Source organism: Haemaphysalis longicornis, unplaced genomic scaffold (assembly GCF_048455015.1).
Source record: "Haemaphysalis longicornis isolate Haplotype H1 unplaced genomic scaffold, Haemaphysalis longicornis Haplotype H1 scaffold_8, whole genome shotgun sequence".
Lineage (NCBI taxonomy): Eukaryota > Metazoa > Arthropoda > Arachnida > Ixodida > Ixodidae > Haemaphysalis > Haemaphysalis longicornis.
The window spans coordinates 190,038,275-190,052,873 of record NW_027526445.1 but is presented as its reverse complement, the minus strand read 5'-3'; the positions used below and the strand labels follow the sequence as shown (position 1 = coordinate 190,052,873).

General features: G+C 48.3%; 1 protein-coding gene across 1 annotated transcript in view; it reads left to right on the top strand.

Annotated features, from left to right (window-relative positions):
- LOC144148636 (uncharacterized) overlaps positions 1-14,599 on the top strand; it is a 145,725-nt gene that overhangs the window by 24,031 nt on the left and 107,095 nt on the right. Inside the window, exon 2 of the mRNA XM_077680147.1 lies at positions 13,386-13,595. Coding sequence (XP_077536273.1) covers positions 13,540-13,595 — 56 coding nt within the window. The 5' untranslated portion in view covers positions 13,386-13,539. The remainder of the gene's footprint in view (positions 1-13,385; positions 13,596-14,599) is intronic.

The window sequence follows — 14,599 nt, the reverse complement described above, 5'->3', positions numbered from 1 at the left end:
ACGCTACCTCTGGCACCGCTTTGCGCCGCACCCACGGCACGTGTGGCGGCCGTGTGCGCGCCTTGCGGATGCGCAAGGAGTTACAAAAATTAAAGGAAGGTCACAGCAAGGCATGGCATCTCACTTCTAGTACGCCAATGTGCCTGCGGCCTCCAGTGTTTACCACAAAAATCAGAGATCCTTGTCATCCGCCCTCAAGGCAAACCCCACATCAAGGAAGACATTCAAATACTCCTTGATGGCCAGACCATCACTCCAAGGCCCAACATCAAGACCCTGGGCCTACATCTCCAGGCCAACACCAAGAGTGACATACCCTTGCAGCGCCTCAAACACAGCATGAATCAAACCATACACAAGATCAGGCATGTTGCAACCAAGAAGGGAGGCCTGAAGGAAGCCGATACCTTTCGATTAATTCAAGCTTTTGTCCTCACGAGGATCACTTACGTCACCCCTCTGTCTTCTCGGCAAGGAGGATATAAAGATGTTTGATATGGTGATTAGAAAGGCGGTTGAGCAGGCAATTGGTCTTCCCATGAGTGCGTCCACGGAGAGGCTGCTTATGATTGGGCTCCACAACACGATGGAAGAGCTGATAGAGGGCCATATTTCTAACCAGAAGCTCCGATTGAACAGAGCTGCAGTGGGACGCCGCATCCTTCACGAGATTGTCTGGGCAGCACAGAATGTCACAGCGTGTGATGTACTCCCGGACTCTTGGTGACAAGAACTAAAGAGGCTACCTTTCCTCATAAATATGAACCCTTCACACAACGAGGGTCGCCGACAAGCAGGGGCTCAAACGGTCAACACCATCCTCGGCGAGAATCATTCAGTTGCCTAAACAGACGCCTCCCAACATCGAGAGTAGAAATACGCCATCATTCTGGCTACCTCCAGAGCCAACCTCCTCGCGTGTGCCTCACTCAAGACAAAAGACATGACGTCAGCAGAAGAGGCAGCCATCACCTTGCCTCTCACTCAACCAAGAGTTCGAAAGGTAGTCACCGATTCCCAACAGTCCTACCAGAATTACCAGTGGGGGTGGTTGTCCCGAGGTGCAGTGCGTGTGCTAAAAAAACCACTCCTCCACCGGTTCCATTCAGGTGATCTGTACGCCCGCTCACGCTTCCGTGGAGGGCAACGAGTACGCCCACCAAGAAGCCGGTGGTTTTACCCCCCTTGTTATCGAGCTGCACGAAGACAGTAAACCACTTGTCTCGTTCAGTGACAAAACACAGCATTATCGCCTTCAGAGAAAGGCCCTATGCTTGCCTTACCCTGACCTTTCCAGAGAACAACAAACTAACCTACGGCTCATACAATGCGACTCCTTCCCGCACCCTCTTCCCTTAATGCACCCGAATCGCTACGACGCTGAATGTAAATTTTGCTCAGATGTAGGAACACTACGCCACATAATGGGGGCGTGTGACTTTAGCCCTGAGCACCCTCCTCTCTTTCAGTCAACTACCCAACAAGAGCAATGGGAGATGCTGCTGTACAGCCCCTCTCTCTATACCCAGCTTCTGCTTGTGGACAGAGCACAGGCGGCGCGGACTGAATATGGGCTACAGTGAAGAAGGAACCACTGCCCTGGGCCGTTCTCAAGGCCGTTCAGAAATCTGAATAAAATTATTTCCACTCCAACTCCTCCTTCTCCTCCTCCGCCTCTGCCGCCGATCTCATCGCCTCCGTCGGCGGCGGCAGAGACAGAGAAGTGACATCGTGTAAGAGCGGGTTTGAGCTTTCTTTAATTTTGTAATAAAATAGTTTCCACTCATGTGCTACACCAGTACAACACAACCGACCACCGTTCATGCATGAAGCATTGATTTAACCTTACCAATGATACTATTTTACTATCTCTTTGAAGTAATGAAGGGTGTGGTTAAGTGCATTTTACTTGCCTCTGGTTTTACTATTTCTAGAGCCACGTGAGTGAATTCAAGTGGCGTCGCGTGGGTAATCGTTGTGGGCATCGTTTACAGCTTTGCTTTCCGACCACAATCGCAGGGTGCATTGGCGAGAATTTTTTTTTCGTATGCTGGAGTGCATTTGCACCTGCGCCAATGGTCCGCCAGGTGCCCCCTCCAATTACAGCCAATACTGCTGAGCAATGCAATAAAGATTGTTGATGTTCGTTTCCCCGAAGTCCGGTGCCGATCAGGAACCGAATTGCCCGGGCTCCGGTTAATTTGGCAGAAGGCTCGTAGGGCTATGGTGTTGAAGTTCTCAGAGATGAGGGTCGAATTGACGAACACGAGGCGTTTGGATTTGATGATGGAAACGAAGTATTTATATACAACTATTTACATTAAGGTAACTGGGTACATGAGCAATAAAAATAGAAAAAACTTGAAACTGCCCTTAAATGCTAGCTCTAAGTGCGGACAAGTCACTCGAGCGTTCCAACTTAGTCTAGTTCTCCTATGCCCGGACTCTGTTCCCGACGCGATCCTTCCGACGCGATCCTCGAGTCTATCTCTCGCTTAGGGGGCTCACAAATCCCAACCTAGCTTCAGCGGTCGAGACACCTTGTCTCGCCGGGAACTGCCTAGCTGAGAGCTCCGACAAGAACGCTTTCTAACGGCCAAGTTCGGAAGGAAGGAAGGATAATACAGTGCATGAAAGGCAGGGAGGTTAACCAGGTTACAGTCCGGTTGGCTACCCTACACATGGGAAGTGGGGAAGGAGGGATTTAAAGAGAAAGAAAGAGTATTGAAAAGACAGGAATAGAGCTTGAGGAGCAAGAAAAGAAAAATTAGAGATAACTACAAAAACAAAACAATAGGCGCTAATAAAGCCTAAACTGAAAAGTTAAAAGTTCGGCCTTATAACACAGCGGTATTACTCTCTCTCGGGAACACCCCTCTACCTTCCGTACACGCGTAAGAGGGGGCCCGAATTCACGCAGACAGCTGTCACTCAGCCATCTGCGCAATATTCAATAAGGCGCCACCACCTTCGGGTCAAAAGCCGGTGCGCGGGCGAGCAAGCGCGCGGCGGCGAGTACGCATGCCTCCGAAGGGAGGAGTGGAAAGCGGCGGCTACCGAAAACTGGCCGTTCCGACCAGTAACGTTGGTTCCGACAGTGGCGCGCAACAATGGGATCTCACAGAAAGCCGCCGCCGCCGCCACGCGGTCAGATGACGATAATTACCCTTTCGTTGTCCGCTACGACAACTATTCTCGAAACCGTCTGCATTCTTAAAGGGGGTTATTCCCGCAGCATTCCTCCGTCTAGACAAGCCGTCTCCCGAACGCGCCGCAGTCAATTGGTGGCGGCCACAGCGTAGCGTCGGCAGTGCTGTACGGCAAGATCAAGGGGCGGGGGCATTTCCTTTCACACGCGTGGCCAGGGCGCCTAGCCACTGACGTTATGAGTGGACCTTACAGATGCTCTCCAAGTCTGTCGTTCAGCCATCGGCCCGTCTGTCCAATGTAACGTTTACGGCGGGACAGCCGAACACGGTAGACTACACAGCCCAATTTTACGTCCTCAATTCGTTGACAACCAAGGTTCGTCGCCTTGAGCAGCCAGTGAACCTCCGATACCACAGTCTCTGGAACTGTGTATACCACAGTCCTTGAACCACAGTTCCTGAGGGTCCGGGAGGACGGACCGTTTTTACCAGTGCAACACACCCGGAGGCGTATTTCCAAACGCTTCGCTGCAGAGAGCACCCACGTGACATGTCTGTTCGCGCGATGGAGAACGGTAATTCAACGCGGTCGTTGCCTGCGCCCCAAACCTGAAGTGACCTAAACATACCAAATCACCATTATTAACAAAAACAACGCACAGATTTCCGCTTAGATGATGATAAATTCTTTTATTAGGAAGGGGAGGACCGAAGGTCGCTGGAGGGGGAAGAGGGGGAATAGGGAGGGAGGTAGGCGCCCACTAAATCACGCTCGCTAGGCCACTGGCAATGCCAAACTCGGCTAAGGTCACCAGGTGTTGAGGATGTTCGAGAATGTCCCTATGTAACGCTTCTATATGTGAATTTTGAAAAACACTATGGTTTAGTCTATGAGGATCAAAAGCGGAGCAGTGCAGAACAAGATGGTCCATGTTTGCTTCACACACAGTGTGACAGAAGGTACATGTGCAGGGGGCAGCGGTGCCAATGCCCTTCTTCCGGTCAGCAAGTGTCTGCCATTTATGGATGATATGAGGTGTAGTGGCAGTGTTGGCAAGTATTTTGTTAATAAATATTTCTTGCGAAATGGCGCGAGTACGACGCTACCTCCGGTTTCTTCACCGCGAGAGATTAAAAAGCATTACCCCTCCACAAATCTTTAAGAATTTCCGCGTAGAAAAAAAAATAAATTCAGAAAAAAAAGGCAATAAAAAAAACTGAGAGACACCCCCTGGGGCTCGAACCCAAGCCGCCAGCGCCACTACTCAGTACTCTACCTCGACGCTACACAGCGCGAACGTGGGGGTTCGTTCTAATAGGCGCTCAAAAGAATAGCGCGCACGGTGGCATCACACTTGTCACGTGGGTGCTCTGGGCAGCGAAGCGTTTGGAAACATACCACCCGGAACTCAAGGCTCGCGCTGTTATACCACCGACACGCCAGACCTGCTGCTACTAAAGCTTTAGGCTGTACATGACGGAAACCAGGCTGCAAGCGCACTCCCTAATATCACAGAAGCGCATATGTACTAAGACTCACACAGGGCTATGAAGCAGCTGAAGAAAGTGAAGAAGGCAACTTCGATCTGCAAGCAAATTCACAGCCTCCACAAGACATCACAGCTATTAATACGCGTCCATTGAATACAGGGGAATGGCCAGAATACCCTGAACCAATTAGTCAACCATTTCTTCCACTCTCCTTCCCCACCTAAATTCTCCCCTAGCCCCCTTACTTATAATCAGTGCTCCCGTCTTTTAGGTAGTACAGGAAATCTCTCCTGAGAAGAGACACACGTGCCCCAATTCCCCCGTGTGTCTTCTCTCTGCCCCCTAATCTTTCCCGGGTGGAGGAAGTTTCCCTCAGGAGGCTTCCTGCCGGGGTGGCTCTCACATTTTCAGTCACCTGGTCTTTAGAACCCTCACCAGAAGACCCAGGAACTTGTCCCAAGTGCCCGGCTCCGACGAGACTGAAGCAGATGCCAAGCATCTTCTGTGGACGTGCACAGGAACAAGGGCAGCTCGGAACAGTGCGCTAGGAGAGGCTGGTCTTCGGTGGGATACACCGAATGACTTCAACCACTGGGTGAAGGGAGACACATACTGCCGGTCGCTAACGAACTTACTGTATGTAACTGGACTACATGCCTACCTGTAGACTCGACCACTGTTATCGGTTTCCTGGCTGCCAGTGATTTTTGTACCCCCTCTCTCTCCCCCCACGAGAAGTTCGAGGAATCCTTGTTTACGTGGTTCAAGAATATGAGAGCCAAGAACATTCTGCTCAGCGGGAATGTGCATGTTACTACAAAAAGCACTGCGTTTCACGCTTCTGCTAAGGTGCGACGACTTCAACCACAAGGCCCGCTGGCTTAATATTTTCACTGCGGACTTTTAGCGCATAGCTATATTATCGGTAGCTGATCGCAGTTGCCGCCGCAATTACGATGTCATTGTAGCTGCTGGGATCCGCTTCCCTTTAGAAATTCAGTTTATGCTATCATCTGCTTGTTGAATGACAGTCCCGATTTTAGGGAGTTCTCGACTTAATGAAAAAAATTACACCATCTCTCAAGTTACCATTAGTTTTCAGTTCGTCGTTTCCGTTGACGTTCAGCTTCGCGTGCCTTCGTTGTATGAGTAGCTTCTTGACGTAGTTTGAATGAGTGAACGACATAAGGCGCGTTCGTAGCACATGCTCCGGTCTCGGTTTGTAGCGCAGTGGGAAGAGCGCCACGTACCTCCCACTGCGGCCAGAGAGTCGTGGGATCGAAACCGGGCGCTGCCTAACTATTTCTTTTTATAGTGGACTGCGCTGACGTCAGCCCAAACGCTGACGGGGCTGAAGAGACGCGCATGCGCAGTAGAGTGCGGGCGGCGGACAAGGGAGGGAGGGATACAGCCCCGAGCATGAGATGCTCCGCATCTAATTTATTTATTTATTTATTTATTTATTTATTTATTTAGTACATACTGCAGGCCCGGTTTGGGCCCAAGCAGGAGGGGCAATACAGCACATACAATACACGGAAATACACAGCACAAAAATGTAGCCGCACATTATGGCAAACAAAATATCAAACATAGAAACAACAAAAAAAAAACAATTCATTACACAAATCAAGCAACCGCTAGTTAAAGAAAAAGAACTATACATGGAAACAAGAATACGTAAAAAACCGTTCACTACACAAATCAAGCAACCGCTAGTTTAAAACAAAATCATTAAATTAGATCTATGCTATGGGTAGACTGTAGTCATGACAAAGGCAAGCTGTTCCAATCCGTTATCGTACGGGGAAAGAAGGAGTTTTTAAAAAGATTAGTTCTGGCATTATAAGGTGTTAACGATTTTTCATGTCGATGTCTTGTTAGTCGTGTCACCAAAGGTTGTAGGAATGGCTCAGGATCCAGTGAAAGCTGCCTGTTATACAGTTTAAAAAGAAACTTAAGTCTGAAATTTTTTCTCCGCTTTTCAAGCGATTGAATCCCAAGTTCAGTCATTAAATTTGTGGGCGAGTCGCTGTTATGATATTTAGAAGTTACAAAACGTATTGCTTTCCGCTGGATCCTTTCCAATGCTTGAATATTTAGTTTAGTATGAGGGTCCCAAACTGTGCATGCATATTCAAGTTTGGGTCTGATAATGGAAGTATATGCTAGAAGTTTGGTATCTGACGGAGCATCCTTTAACTTGTGCCGGAGAAGGCCAAGCTTACGAAAAGCTGATGCACATACGTTCGACACATGGTTATCCCAAGAGAGAGTATTTGACAGTGTGACCCCAAGATATTTATATTCATTTACTTCAATTAAAGGACGGGATGGAAGAGTATACGTGAAGGACAGGCTCTTGCGTTTGTTGGTTATCTTCATGAACACAGTTTTGTCGGCGTTTAGCTTCATATCCCACTTATCACACCATGACTGAATATTATGAAGGTTAAAATTAAGTTGCTCTTGGTCTTCTTTGCAAGTAATTTCACTAAACAACACGCAATCATCGGCAAACATTTTAATTTGAACTTTGTCTGTTACTACGGCAGCAATATCATTGATGTAAACTAGAATTAACAAAGGCCCCAACACACTTCCCTGCGGAACACCAGAAGTTACTGGTAGACGAGTAGAAGTTATCGAATCAATGCTAACAAACTGAGTGCGGTTAGTTAAATATGAAGAAACCCAGTTTATCAAAAATTCAGGAATACCAATTGATTCTAGCTTGTGAATTAGTTTGCCATGATTAACAAGATCAAATGCTTTGCTGAAGTCTAAAAAAATGGCGTCCACCTGGCCTGCTTTATCAAGAACACTTGCGAAGCTGTGGATGACTGTAGTTAGTTGCGTCACGGTAGAGAGGCCTTTCCGGAAACCATGCTGGCAGGGGTGAAGTAAACCGTTGGTGTTCAGGAAATTGGTAATGTAAGTAGCTATAATATGCTCAAGTAATTTACAGCAAGACGACGTTATCGAGACGGGACGATAGTTAGGCACTAGTGCAACATCACCTTTTGTGAACAGAGGCACAACACGTGCCGTAAGCCAGTCTGGAGGTAGTGTAGCCGAAGCAACGGATGCACGGAAAATAATAACAAGATACTGAGAAATCATTTCAGCATACCGGTGCAAAAAGGTATTTGGTATACCGTCAGGCCCAGCCGAGGATTTAGTTTTTAAGTTAAGAAGCATGGAAAGAACGCCATGCGGAGATATAAAATCAGATTCCGGGGACGAAGACAGCGACGTGATGGGGCGGAGTACGGAATTCGGTACATTGGAAAAGACACTATGAAAATATACATTGAAATGATCAGCTATTTCTTGTTTATCAGTCAAAACCACGTCACCACGCTTTATTTGGTTGATCACTTTCTTTTTCTCCCTTAGGAAACCCCAAAATTTTTGTGGGGCATTACGAATAAAATTAGGCAAGGTTATTTGGAAATAGCGACGTTTTGACTGTTTCAGGGTTTCGTTTAGGGCAGTTTGGGCCACCTGTATGGCCTCACGGGGGGCGCGTCTTCTCCTCATTCGTTTAACCTTCCTTTTAAGGTGTATGACGTCACGCGTAACCCAGGGTGTTAATTTGACAGTTTTTTTTACTTTGTTTGGAATAAAGTTACGAAGGCAATAAGCACATATTTCCTTGAACCGGTTCCATAATTCTGTGGTGTTAGTACCATTGAAATCGCTAAGGCATAAGTCGAGGTAATCGAGCACGCTTTCGTCCCTTGCACGCGAGAAATCCTTTACACACACCTTTTTAGAAACACCTTTACACACACCTTTACACACACACACACACACAAACTTTTTACACACACCTTTACACACACCTCTAATATTTTGTGGGTGCCGGTAACTTCGTTATACTGTACACAACTTTTCTGCAAATGCCTATGCGAGCTCCACCATCCTGTTTCGGCTTTTACGATTTACTAGGTTCCAAATAAGGTGAAATTATTAACGGGCCTCCAATGTCCGTTTTCTTATTTTGGCATTGCCGGCGGTAATGAACAACTGACGCTTTCGCTAGCAGGACATTATATTCTTAACGGCCCCATCTACCGGTACAAGCCAACTTGCCTTTGCCCATTAGGGCTAGTTCTAAGCTTTTGCCGTGTATTTAAACGTCGTTAAGCTTCGAAAGTGTAGTCTCATTAGACTTTAGATCGTTAAGGGCCTTCAAGAAATCACCCACGAGCGGTCGGATCGGGAACACTTTTGCAGAATTTGATCACGCCTTTTTAGGACTGCTCTCAGAACAAGCCAAGAATAACGCCAAATAGGGAAAATTATTCGTTGAATATAGTTCGTAATGGTTTGTGTGTAATATCTGCTTTCACAGGGCGTACATGTCTGTATGTAAATGTGCGTATGCCTTCTTGGTGTGCGTGCATACTTTTTGCACGCACACCAAGCACTTTGCGTGCATAGCACTTTGCGTGCACTTTTTGCACTTTGCGTGCATACGTGCATACGCCTTTTCTCAGCAACGATGAGGGGTCTGTTTCCGGTTAGGTGCCACAAAAAAGCAGGCATGGCTGCCTGCTGGCAAGTAAGCGCTCAGGCTGGTGGGGCGTTTTTGAAGCAATAAACGTTTGTTGTCTAGTGGTCTTGTTGATTGAGTACGCCACTCAAACTCTTCGCGCTCTAAAAACAAAATAAACACCAAAAGTATGCGTGCAGGTTCCGACACAGAAGAGGTTGGTACACAGCGCCAACGATGGCGGATCCTCACAGGAAATGCGAGAAATAAGCCGCAAAGTTGACCACCGACAGCCAATAGGACAGCCATTGCCAGAATGACGTCGTTTAGGCCGGGTGGACCACGAAACAACCCGAACCCGTTTTGCCTGTCTCAAAATCCCAATCTCAAAATAAACTGGCTATTTCCCCTCGTGTTCCAAATCCCTCCTCTCATATGCATGTTAACAATTACCCCCTCTCGTGTCCCCTCGACCTACTCCCTCTCCTCAGCGAAAACGAAGGTTGGGTCGGCTTTTGTTGCCGCCAAGACGAAAAAAGTGGCAGTGGCTGCCGTGGGGCGCACAGCGTACAATGCATGCGCGGGGACGTACGATGAGTGCTCCCCTGCTACAACTGTTGGGGGGGGGGGGGGGGATACCCTTAGGCTTTACCAATCAGCCCGTATTTAGGCGGCGTCGTCAACGTGTAAGTTCCATGCTATTATAGATTGATTTGTGGGGTTTAACGTGCCGACGCAACGCAGGCGATGAGGCGCGCCGTAGTGGAGGGCTCCGGATTAATTTTGACCTTCTGGGCATCTTTAACATGTGCCGAAATCTCGTACTCACGGGCGTTTTGGTTTTCGCCTCCATCAGAAAAGCGGCCGCCGCGGCCTCTATGCTAATATAGAAAACCTAACTATCCCATCTATTTACCGGGCCTAACAGGGACAATCCGGTCGGACCGAAGCATTTAAATTTCGTCACAAAGGACAGACACTTTAGTCTTCTGCTGCAGTTCTTTTTTTATATATTTGCAGCGGGGAGGCAAGGCGGTCCTTGCCCCCCAGGCGGACCGACCTCGCACAATGCTAGGCAGGGCTGCCCTGCTCCCCCGGGCTTTCGCGGCCGGGTGAGGCGCAACACGTGGGAAGAAAGACAGGGATTATTGGCAGTTGGATTTTGAGAGTAGGGGGAAGCGGGCGGGAAAACTGCGACGGGAGAAATGGGCATGGGGAGGCGTGCTACACCCGTTCAGGCCATGCTGGGGGTGCATAATGAGGAGAATTGAAGAGAGCGCGGTTGGTTTTTCCGCGTTTTTCACGGCGATTTGCGCGCTTACCGCTTCACGTACACGTGTAATATTTGGCTGAGGTATTCCTGGCAGTGTAATCTATACGTCGCGCAGGTTTACTTGCACTGCGCAACGAGTGTTGCAGGGTCCCTTTAATGTTTATGCTGCATCGATATCTACTTGCACATCGCTATTCATATTTCGTAGGTATGGCACCGTCAGACTTATCAACATTAGACACTGGATTGCACTCGCCGGAGCACTGCGTAAGACCGCATGGAACCACACGCGCTGGCAAACCATGCGAACGAAACCGAACAGGTTGCCAGCGAATCGTTTGGTGAACTAACGGCCCGCTGCAGCGAAAGAGCATTGTTTTCAGGATGTACTGTGGGTGTGATTGGCGAGTGACAACCTGCTGCCGCGTCGCTTTCGAAAATGTGCGACCTCTGCGCCCTGCTCCGTGGAGTGTACGGCAGATGGTTGCGTTGCGACGAGCTCAGCTGGCGCCAACTGTTAGCGCTCATTACATCGTGATGCACTACTTCGCTTCACCTCTCATATACGGCAGCACCATCGAAATAGAGGAGGTTATAGGAAAGATATATGGCGCGTTCATATGCCTGTCTGCGCTTCAGCTCGTAGCGGAGTAGCGGAGTCGGTAAAGCGCCTCGCCCCTCCCGTTACGGCGACGGAGCACCCGGCTCGAATACTGGCGCAGCCCCGTTTCTCTGGTGATGTCATTTCCGTGAGGGATATGACGTCAGTTACACCTTCGTGGATCCCGTTATAAAACCATAGAGTTTCATACTAATATACACTAGAGGGAAATCTGGTGACACTGTCTAGGGGAGCCGCGCTTCGGCGAGCGTTCTGTCATGTACCGGGCAGGCACGTTCCACTTGTCCTTGGCATGGCTCATGAACAGGCTGAAAAGTTGGCTCTGCCTGCAAAAAAGAAACAATATTACGGTAGAAGGTTCCTCAGATTTGTTTTGATAATATAAAATTTAACCTCCAGAAAGATTAATTTTCCAGTGATTATGTAGAAGCTTCATGCATGATGAACAAGAAAAAAATGTTATCCTCTTTTTTTTTATTTTGGCTTCGAGACAAAAAAAAAAAAGAAGCCATATGGCTAGCTAAGCGAAGTATGCGACGAACGTCGCTAGCGGCGTTGGCGCCGCGCACGGCGGCCTGCGACTGCAGCGACAGAAATCCCTCTAGTATATATTAGCATGAAACTCTATGCATAAACCACTTTCGTGTTAAAATCCACTCTTTAAAGCGGCTTGATGAGGCCGCTGCCCCGGTTTCGGACAACAACAAACATCATGACCGCATGCGATAATACTAGATTACACATCCTGTGGAACAACCAAGAAAAAAGACAGCCACAGAAACACTGCGCTTGAGTCTGCAATAAGATTATCAGATAAAACCTTGCAGATAGGACGAAATTCACCAAAAAATGGGACAAACAGAAAGAACGCCCCACAGACAGCTAACGTAGTCAACAGAAACTTTGGGTCTGCGCTGTGTGGCGTCTTCTTCCTTTTCGATCACTACTTATAGCATTTGGTCGTATAATCTCAGATTCACTAGGCCCTCAGACTGTTTAAAAAAATACAGCATTTAGAATTTTAGCCGAAGCTTAAAACTTGTAGAAATAAATTCCTAACATCCCCTTGAGTTCTTGCCATTTTTGAAAACATCTGTTTGATTAAGGCGTCGAGAGAGAGAGAGAGAGAGAGAGAGAGAGAGAGAGAGAGAGAACAACTTTATTAAAGTGCCTGCAGCTCGGTTAGATCCCCTCGCGCGGGGTCTTTCCGCGACGCGGCCGTGACGTCTTCTCGACTTCTTGTCCCTCTGCTTTGGCTCCGGCCTCGCTACTCCCTTCGGCCGGCTTCGCCTGCCCCTTTGTTGGGGCGCTAACCTTTCGTCGGTTTCGCTTGGTCGTTGCCTTTCGAGGGCCGCCGAGATCTGCTGGACGGCCTTGGTCTGTTGTTCCTGGTCGTAGCTTCCCGCTGCGGCTTCGAGATGCGGCGGGATCATAGTCTCTGCCGACGCTTCGCGCGGGTTTTTGGCACAGTCCCAGAGGATGTGAGCCGCGGTGGCTCTCTCCTTCTGGCACACTCGGCACAAGTCACTCTCGTACACGCTCGGACACACGTGCCTCATCAGCACCGGGGTGAGGAGGGACCCCGTCTGCAGTTGCCGGTCTATCACCGCTTCCTCTCGGGTCAAGCCCGGGTGGGATAGCGGTACCTTTCGTCTGCTCAGTCTGTACCACTTCACGATCTCGGTGTAGGTGGTCATGCTGTCCTTGGTCTCCCTCCACCACCACGACGGGTCGGCTTCTGCCGCAGCGGCGCGGTTGGTTAGTCGAGATTCTTTTACTTTTGGCGTACATGATGCTGTCAGACATTTATTTCTAAAATGAGTTCCCAGTAAAGTTTTACCATTTACCATACCGCCTCACCATTTACCAACTCTAATATCAGAAATCCTAGGTTATATTAGTTATAAGGCTGCGATGATGGTTTTCACGCTTTTGGTGTGTCAGGTTTAATTAACAACTCTCGCCTTTCCGAGTGGACAATTATATTCTCGGCCAAGAAATTTATATCTACAAAAATTTACCTTTGCACTTTAGGATACACTTCAACCTTCTGGACTGCAGTATGACATCGCAAGCCTAGAAATATTTCGATACATCGGATGATGAACGATGTGATTTGGTGGCTATGAACTATGACCGTTTTTGAATACCATCAGTTTTGCCCATGTTCTCTTGGCTGCATGGAGTTCGTACTTGTATATATGATTGTATGCGCGTTTTTGTGGGGGAAATGGTGGGTGGATTTTTTTTGTGTGGTCTTAACCATTTGTCCCAATGCCGACCGTTTTCTCTAAGTAAACAGTGTTTGCCTTCGCCGATATGTTTTGTCATATGGTTTTCTTTTCGCAGGGAGCCTCCAGGTTTTCCTCATAAAAGGAAAAGCTCAACGAACCCTGGACAGAATCGGAAGGCTCCAGTAGAACCCGGCGAGGGTGCAACAGACAACACTTGCGGAATCTTTGTCCACCAAAAAGAACAGGTGGTAGAAAAAAATTCTGGGGAAATGTCCACGTCGGATCGGATCAACACAGCCAGCGCTGAACGAAACACTGAACTCGGGTAATTTTTCGCCTTCTTCACAAAAAGTTCAGTCCTGGTACAGACACAAAAATTAAAACCCAAATTTCCCCCCAGATACAGGGGTGCACACGAAGCTTGACCTCAGTGCAAGCGAAATCGACCAAAATCGAAACGCACTAACCAAAATAATAACGGAAAACATCGAACGACGTAAACAAAACCGTTTCATTTCACTGAGCGTTACCGGAACGCAGATGTTTGGTATATATCATTGTAGGTGATTTAGCTGAGATTACCGGGAACGTTTACTTCGTCAATGGATACCGGCTCTTTCGCGGAGCGAACCACGCGTGGCCTGCCCGTGCCGGTCTGAGGTAAACTGCCCGACGGGAGGGAGCGGCTGCACCTGCGCTGTGTTGTGATGCGAGCGCCGGCGCTGATTGGCTTCCAATGTGGCCCAATATAACGCGCTCGTTCCAGCTGCGAACGGCGAGCAAGATCTGCGCAAACAAAGGGGAATCAACGGTATGGTTTTAATGCGTGGCATTCTCAGTCGAGTACCCCCCAGCCAGGACCGTGTAACGCGCTGCATTTCCACAAAAATGCAGATTTTGCAGAAGTTCCACCTGTAATCGTTGAAATAGCGTAAATTGAGATAATTTGTCGTACAGAACTTTCAAAAAACACAAAAAATGAAAAAAAAACAGCGAAAAGTGACGAACTATGCAACGCCATGCATTTCCACATAAATGCAGATTTTACTGAGAAGCAGAATACTTCTACCACCCAAGGGTTCTGTCGCGACCGTCGGCGTGAGCAGCAAACTCCCGAATTAAAATAAATCACTGGCCCCGCATGGAATCAAACCTGGAACCAAATACAGCAACGGAGTGATAGCATGTCTGTCTTACCGACTAAGATTTACCCACACGAGGAGACGGGGAGACAGACGGTGGGCTCAACGAGCACAGCGGCGGGTCGACCACCTGCGCTCATTGAAAGCCCTTGTGTGAAATGCAAAACGCTTTATGTATAATAACAGC